Here is an 8,514-nt window from a genome sequence, read left to right as displayed (position 1 = left end):
GAGGCCGTTCCGAAGTCTGGATTCATGGTTTACTCACGAAGGATTTTTAAGGATGGTCAAGGAGGAATGGAGAGGGTTGGGCGAGATACCATTCATTGATAAACTGAGGGCATTGACGGTTCCTTTGGGGAGATGGCATAGAGACAACTTTGGTGATATGGACAAGAAAATTTTGAAGTTTGAGGAAGAGATCCAAAAGATTGATGACATGGTCAGTAATGGGAGCTATGATGGGACAGTGGAGGTAAGACGGATGGCGCTAGTGGCTTGTTGCGAGAAATGGTATGTGAGGAAAGAACTACATTGGAAGCAGATGTCAAGGTCGAGGCATGCGAAGGGCATGGATAAAAATACGAGGTACTTCCACAACCTAGCTCCTGCCAGACGGAGAAATAATAGGATTGATACTTTAATCATTAATGGAAGACTGATAAGGAATCAAGCTAGGATTAAGCTTGCCATAAGGGAGTTTTATAAAGACTTATATCATCAAGAGAGGTCTCCTGAGATGGGGTTCAGAGATGGTCTGGTGGAAAGGATTAGCGAGGAGGATTCTAGTGCTCTAGAGATGCTACCGTCACTTGAGGAGGTTAAAGAGGCAGTGTGGGATTGTGAATCGTCCAAGGCTCCAGGATGTGATGGTTACAACATGAACTTCATAAAGAAGTGCTGGGCTGATATAGGTTCGGATTTCACGGCAGCGGTACTTGGCTTCTTCCAATCTTCAAGGCTGCCGCATGATGCTAATATAACGTGGGTGGCGTTGGCCCCCAAGTTTACTGGTGCTAAGGAAATCAAAGATCTGCGTCCGATTAGCATAGTGGGGTGTGTATACAAGGTAATTTCGAAGATGCTGGTTAGGAGAATGAGAGGTGTCATGCTAGGGTTAGTAGGTGAAACACAGAGTGCTTTTGTTAAGGGTCGTAAGATTCATGACGGAGCTCTTATCGCTTGCGAAATGGCTCAGTGGATCAAACAGAGGAAGAAGAAAGCGGCAGTAATAAAGCTTGACTTCTAGAAAGCATATGACAGAGTCAAGTGGAGCTTTGTAGACCTTGTCTTACAGAAGATGGGATTTGGTCAAAGATGGAGGGGGTGGGTTATGGAGTATGTGAGCACGTCCTCTATGTCAGTGCTGATAAATGGCTCGCCGTCCAAGCCGTTCAAGATGGAAAGGGGCCTGCGACAAGGGGATCCTCTATCCCCTTTTCTATTCGTCCTTGTTGTTGATGTTCTACATAGGATGATTGGAGAGGCTGTGAGAAACGGTCGCATATCGCTGTTGCTGGTTGGGAGAGATCATATTGAGCTGTCGCACCTACAGTTTGTAGATGATACTGTCTTATTCTGTCCTCCTAAGGAAGAGACAATCAAGAACTATAGGAGGCTACTTCGTTGCTTTCAGTTGATGTCCGGTCTAAGTATTAACTTTGATAAATCTAGCCTGATCCCTGTTAACTGTGATGAGCAGTGGATACAACGTATGTGCAGTGTGTTGGGATGTAAGCAAGCCAGTCTACCAGTTAAATATCTGGGCATATCGCTAGGAGCAAACCCAAGGATGGTTAAGACATGGAAGCCAGTAATAGACAAAGTAGAGGAGAAGCTTAGCCTCTGGAAGGCCAAGATCCTAAATAAGGCCGGTAAGTTGGTGCTTATCAAAGCTGTATTAAATAGCTTACCAGTTTATTATCTGAGCCTGTATAAGATGCCTAAGGCTGTTGCAGAGAAACTAATTTCCTTGCAGAGGAGATTTCTATGGAGTAAAGAGGATGGTAAGAGCGGTATGGCTTTGGTAAAGTGGGAAGTGGTTCAGACTCCTAAAAAGCTAGGTGGATTGGGGATTGGAGATGCCATGTTACAAAATTTAGCTCTGCTGTTTAAATGGTGGTGGAGGTTCTCTAAAGAGGAGTGTCCATTGTGGAAGAAGGTTGTCTGTTCCTGTAACAACCTGAATCCAAACGAGCTCCTATCATCCCAAGAACTACCTATTCGAGGAGGACCGTGGAAGGATATTTGTCAGCTACAGTTTAAGAATCAAGAACTCAGGCAGAAGATGATTACTGGGTTGTCCATGGAGTTGGGTGATAGGAGACGAACTCGATTTTGGGAGGATGTCTGGATTCATGGAGGTTCTTTGAAAGACCGCTTTCCAAGGCTCTTCTCAGTTTCAAACCAAACAGGGTCAATGATAGGGGATTGTGGGTTTTGGGATGGGTTCGCCTGGATATGGAATTTTCAGTGGAGGAGAGAATTATTCCAATGGGAGTTGGATTTAGTGAACCAGCTTCACAACACTCTGAGGCTGGTTAAACTTGATCCTGGGAGAAAGGATAGAGTTGTATGGAAGTATGATAAACAAGGAATTTTCTCTACTAACTCATTTGTGCAGGTGTTGCAGGTGGAAATGGTCCCGGCGGATATATCAAGCTACAGTTTCACAAGGACTATTTGGAAAGGCCTGGTCCCTCCCAGAGTAGAGTTGTTTGTCTGGTTTGCCCTGATTGGAAGAGTCAATACGAAGGAGAGACTGAGTCGGCTTGGGGTCATTCACCAAGAAGATAATTTATGTGTGTTATGTAACAATGGTGTTGAATATGGTCACCTATATTTCTTGGTTGTAGCTTTTCTTGGCAGGTTTGGTGTGCTTGGTTGTCAAATGTTAGAATGCAATGGGCTTGTCCAGGTACAGTGAAGGAACACTTCCAAAGTTGGACTGAGAACTCAAAAACAAAGCAAGAGTGTAAGAGGTGGATGGTGTGCTTCTGTGCGATCATTTGGAACATATGGTTGGAACAGAACCAGAGGATATTTCAGAACAAAGGGAAAGGGGTTGAGGAGATTATCAACTTGTCTTTTCTGAACTACAAGGAGTGGTTAGGTGCAGACCCCTTCTGTTGTTGATGGCAATGCCGGAGATGACAAAGGGATATCTACATTTTCTTTTTGTTCTTTCATTTTCTTAGCTTGTTCTTATTTGCTACCTTTCTTGCTCCACTCGTTGTGTTGAGCTCTTCGTTCAAAAAAAAAAAATGTTTCTGTGATTCGTGTGTATGTGTTTCCTGATTAATTGTTTTTATGTACCTTTGGTTGTTAAAGTTTGTATGTATCCTGTAGTTGTTGCTGTTGGCTAAGTATAACATAAAATAAACCTAACTAACTATCCCAATCTTTCTAAGAACTCTCTAGTTCTTACTCCTTCTTTTTCACCCTTTCAGTCACAGGTACGAAGACTTATTATAATGTTACAGATGCGTGGAGGAGTTTGTTTGCGAATTGAGTATTTATGAGAATTTATTTATTTCTCGTCGCTTGGTTAGTTGAAGTTTTATTTAGAGGTATAGGCTTGTATTTATTGTTTATTTGAATAACTATAATGTATTATTAGTAATTATGTAATTATTTTTTATTGGAAGTGTTTGTTGAACAATTTTTAACAAATAAAAACAAAATTTATTAGCTTTTTTTTAAAATTGAAAATGTATTAATATCGTAAAGGTTCGATATTAAATAAATAATAATAAAATAAGTCAATAATACTTTATTTTTAGTACGATTATACCGTGCTAAAAATTGGATCCTTACTGTAATCACTTTGTAGCAGGGTTAGGATGACTAATCGGGATTTTCCCCACATAAAGGTAGGCTGTTTTATCAAGGGATGCAATTTGTCTCAAGAAGATTCCATAAAGTAAAGAAAACTAACGAAACTTAGTTGGAACCTTGAAAGGACTATAAAACATTAGGAAAACATTATCATCATCATCATTAGAAAAAGGAAATCCCATCAAGTGTAAATTTCAATTTAAAGAAGCAAATTCTACATGATGGCCATACCATACAATGACTTATGTACTATAAAAGACATGTGTCAACAATAATACTCAAATTCATTCAAAAAATAGCCACACCCCTCAAGAAAGAGTCAAAGAGAGAACAGCGGTGTTATGATCATCAACTACCAGCTGGCGCAACATCTTTTCAACTAGCAGCCAACTTTACCAACTTTCATATAATGTCGTGTACTTGGAAGTGGACCATCTCGTATTAGAAAATTGATGCTGGTAGTAGTACTCCATAGACCAGAAACATGAAGACAAATTTGAGATTAAGTTATAGTCTAATTTATAGGTATATGAAAAGATGGTAAACATAAAATACGAAAGCAATATTATTTTCTTTTATTTTTAAACTTTTCAAACATGTAACTTCTAAGGTCATGAACATGAAGATAATGTAACCATTTGGGAATGTGCTCGAGAACACTGTACAGAAGTGGGATTCGGCCCTATAGATTTACAGATATATACAACAAACACTTTTATGTCAAATGAAGTACCAAAAATTGGACCAACAGGAAAAAGAACAAGAACAAATGCCACTAAGCAATGGTAAAATCCATACTAATTGATTAATTCCTTCTAAATAATAAATCAGATGAAAGGCCAACAATTGTTGGCTTGAATGCACGCATAAATTTCCAAGATGACACCATCTTCGAATCTGCTTTGTTTGATGTCCTTCCTTTGGAATTAGGCCTAGGCCTAGCAGCAGCAGCAGCAATACTAGTTCCAAGAGTTCTTGAAGTTTTTGAGCCAAAGGAAGTGTCACTAGCACAAAATAAAACAGTTCCTCTGTTTGATGCATTCAATGGATATCCAACAGCTCCATCCTGATGTGGAGGTGGGAATTTCTCACTCTTGCTTTTGGCATTTGCATTTGTCACAACTTTCCACCTCTGACATTCGGTTAGAAATTTAAAACAATTGTGGTGATGAAGAAGAATCTAGCTCTCAAGTTGTAAATATCAATATAATTCATTCACAACATATTTGTCTCCAAATTGTGAAAATGACTTGGTATCGTGAAGGGTTAGTCCAAGAATCTATGATAGTGATAGAATTGAGTGCATGAACTTCAGTTTGTTGAAGATATTGCAAGGAAATCAAACTCAATTAGGTATAACAGAGTTAGGAGAAACAGATAAACATAAAGAAAATATCTGACATACATCTAAATTTGTTTGGATCTCTGGAATGGCCAAAGCGCACTCAAGCGCTCTAACTCTTGTTGCAGCATCAACTGCAACAGCTTTTCCGCTTAAAGCTTTCTGCCTAAGAACCAAAATCAAATAAACAAAAACAAGATCAACAAGAGATTATCGTTGCATAAGTTATCAAAAACAACAACAGAATAAGAGAACCTTCTTGCTTCTTTGACTCTTAGCTTTACATCGAGTTCTTTGCATGGAGGATACATTGGTAAACATGATGGTTCACAAGCATAGGGCTCGGTGTTAAAGAACTGTAGACAAAGATGCTGATTTTAAGTAAATAATCATCACATGTCTAAATAGAGTGAAAGTGAAGGCTAATTAACTTGACTATTTAGAGCTGCAGAGGTAGTGCCGCGATGATCGGGATCTATTGCAAGAAGAGTATCAATTAGAGGTAATGAAGAAGACGGGAAATCCTTGAAAGTTTGCAGGATGCATCTTTTATATTGGTGGTGTGGCTTATAGAGTGTAGCATTTTGCAATCTATATTTCTTCCAGTAATCCTCTGATGGAGAGCCGCATAACTTGAATATTTTGTGCAGTTGCTCAACCTAGATAGATCAAGTTAAAACTCTTTAGGCAAGTGAGTGAAAGGAGCAATAAATATGAACACACACACCTCTGTTCGGGCAGGCATGATAGGCTTTCCGGCAAGTAGCTCCGCGAAGATGCATCCGGCACTCCAGAGGTCGATACCAACACCATAGAAGGTAGCTCCAAGAAGAAGCTCTGGCGGACGATACCAAAGAGTGACGACTCTGTTGGTCATGGGACGGGTTTGTTTGGAATCATAGAAAGCGGCGAGTCCAAAATCAGCAATTTTAAGGATTCCTTGATTGTCAATAAGCAGATTGGAACCCTTTATATCACGGTGTAATACACCTCTGCTGTGGCAATGCTCAAGCCCACATAGTAATTGCTTCATATAGCATTTAATCTGTCATAATACACAAATCAGCCTTTCTATATTTAATCTGTCAGAAGCAGTGAATTTGAGGTACCTGACCTGAGGCTGAGTGAAGTTGAGACCATGGCCAGCAACAAGGCCAGCAAGATCATGGTCCATGTACTCAAACACCAAGTAGATACTGGAACAGATCCTTGAAGTAACCAAGCCTTCAAGTTTCACAACATTCGGGTGATCAAGCTTCTTCAGGACAAGAATCTCTCTGGCCATGAACTTCACACTCTCTCCTTCTAAGTGATCAAATCTCACCTTCTTCAAAGCCACTATCTTTCCACTCACTAGGTCTCTGGCTTTGTACACATTGCTATAAGTCCCTTGCCCAATCTGCAAGTGGAGAACACCATAAAATAAACATTCACTAAGAATAAAAATTGAAGGTTCCAAGTTAACAGAACCTTAGAAAGCTTTTGGAAGGTGTTGGCGCAGCGAGGAGTCCAGTCTTGGATGGCGTCGCCGACAACCTCCATCAACCACGGTGGCCAACCCTGTTGGGTCGGAATGTGGCCGGGAACATTGCTGGGTTGGTTGTTCCCTTGCCTCTCCGGAGGCGCAGTGGGATTTGGTCGGGATCGCGCCGGCTTTGGTAGCGCGCAGCCCATCCGTCAGAGGCGGGAGTGGATGGCGGAAGCAGAGTATCCGAAAAACAAGGAGTTGGAAAACTAGTAAGTTGTAGTAAGCAAATAACTAACTAACTGACTAAGCAGATAAAGAAAGCACTCATAGGTCGTTATAATCAGGCATGGGTTTTCATTCAAATGACGGAATTGCCACTGATCTATGTCTCTCAATTCTCAAACTGCTGTCAGTGAAATGCTGGCTCTGTGTCTGCCTGATTGCCTATCATTTTTTTATACTGATTGTTGAAATGATTTAAGCTCTATCAATGATAACTAAATTCTAGGTTCACTAAGTTAACTACTTCTATAATTTTGTATATTGATACGGTCCAATTCTCAAATCTAAAATAACTAGAGTGAGAATCGCATAATACTCAGATAGAGGTAAATTAATTATACAATTCTGCTAGAAAATTAAGAATGGGTTCTGCCAACTTTTATCAATTTTTTAACAGGTTGAACCTCAAAATTCATCTTAATAAAAATAAGTTAATATATATGAATATATCTACTCCTAAATATTAGAATATTTTTTTTCATATTAAATGGATGTTTTTTTATATATTTTTCGAATTTTTTTATCCACATTTCTCTATTTCTTTAAAAATTCTATAGTTTTTTTTAATTCTATAGATATCTAATTATTTTTGTCAAAATATAACTGAATATTTTTTTGTTAAGTATTAGGATATTTTTTTTCATATTAAATGAATATTTTTTTTTATATTTCTGTAATTATTCAAAAACAACTTATGTTTCACCACTCCTTCTTTAAAAAACTCCTGAAACTAAACTAAGTGTAAGCCACTACTCTTTCTTTGCAAGCTTCAGCAGGTTCATACCCTGCCTCGTTATAATAATCATTACAAAATAAATGTAAAAGGAAGCGTTGCCATTGCCTAATCAAGTGGATAAGGCCATAAACTACATAAAGACCTTAGAAGAGAAGGTGAAGATGGCTAAGGAGGAGAGAGAGAGAGAGATGTTATTGGGAATGAGAATCCGAAGAAAGAGAACACGTGGTGATTGCAGCGGTGTTAATTGCCATAAACCGCCATAAACAGTGGGCTTGACGTACTCGATGCCTTGTTAGCGGCGAGTTCTTGAGGTTGTCTTGGGTGAGGGCAAGGACGGAGAGGGCCTGACGGTGAGAAAGAGGGGTCTGTATGTGTGGTTGTTAGAGGTGGATAGGTTAATGTGAGAGAAAAGAGAAAGGTTTTTATAGGCTTTAATTAGGTTTACTTTATTAGTTTTAAATTTTTTAAATTTTGAATTTAAAAAATTTAAAATTAATTATTAATAATTATAATTAATTGAGTTGTTTACTTTTTGCCTGGTTAAACACTTGGTTCCTTATACTTTTCCTTAATTATATTATATAATATATTTTATTATTGTATAAAAATTTATTAGATAATATATAAATTAATGTTAAATTTAAAATATTTTATACTAAAAATATTTTGTAAAATATTTATTTTATAATTTATATAATTTTATATAATTATTCAACTAAAATGTAATACAAATTAGTTAGATTTAATTGTTAAAAATATTTGTATATCTAATAATTTCGTATAATTTATTAGTTTAGAAATTTAAATTCATTTATTAAAAAAAAGTAAGAAATAAAGAATTTTTATATTAGAATTATATTATTTGTTATTTTTATTATTTGCAAGTAATTAAAAAAGTTAGAAAATAATAAATTAGAATAAAAATACAAAAAAAGTAACATAAAATTATAAATTAATTTTATAATAATGATATATTTTAATATGACTAATAAAAAGATATTGTGTCAAATTTAAACTTGTTTAAAAGAGCTTTCAATAATTTTTATGAGATTAAAAAATAAAGTAATAGCAATAAGT

General features: G+C 37.3%; 1 protein-coding gene across 2 annotated transcripts; it reads right to left on the bottom strand.

The window, feature by feature from the left end:
• Positions 1-4,210: 4,210 nt before the first annotated feature.
• Positions 4,211-6,849, bottom strand: LOC130967887 (probable serine/threonine-protein kinase At1g54610). 2 transcript variants are annotated; one of them, XM_057892925.1, is made up of 7 exons: positions 6,419-6,849; positions 6,063-6,347; positions 5,676-5,993; positions 5,380-5,607; positions 5,204-5,304; positions 5,012-5,114; positions 4,211-4,738 (listed from the first exon to the last, which is right to left on the bottom strand). In XM_057892925.1, the coding sequence occupies exons 1-7, from the start codon at positions 6,620-6,622 to the stop codon at positions 4,412-4,414; spliced, it is 1,566 nt and encodes a 521-aa protein (XP_057748908.1). In that variant the 5' UTR covers positions 6,623-6,849; the 3' UTR covers positions 4,211-4,411. The 2 variants fall into 2 exon arrangements, with proteins under 2 accessions (XP_057748908.1, XP_057748909.1); XM_057892926.1 differs by having other exon boundaries at positions 4,504-4,915.
• Between the last annotated feature and the right edge of the window lie 1,665 nt (positions 6,850-8,514).

The sequence above is a fragment of the Arachis stenosperma genome, chromosome 3 (assembly GCF_014773155.1).
Source record: "Arachis stenosperma cultivar V10309 chromosome 3, arast.V10309.gnm1.PFL2, whole genome shotgun sequence".
NCBI classification, from domain to species: Eukaryota; Viridiplantae; Streptophyta; class Magnoliopsida; order Fabales; family Fabaceae; genus Arachis; species Arachis stenosperma.
Note: the sequence above shows the minus strand (reverse complement) of the source record. Positions and strands in the feature narration are given on the sequence as shown.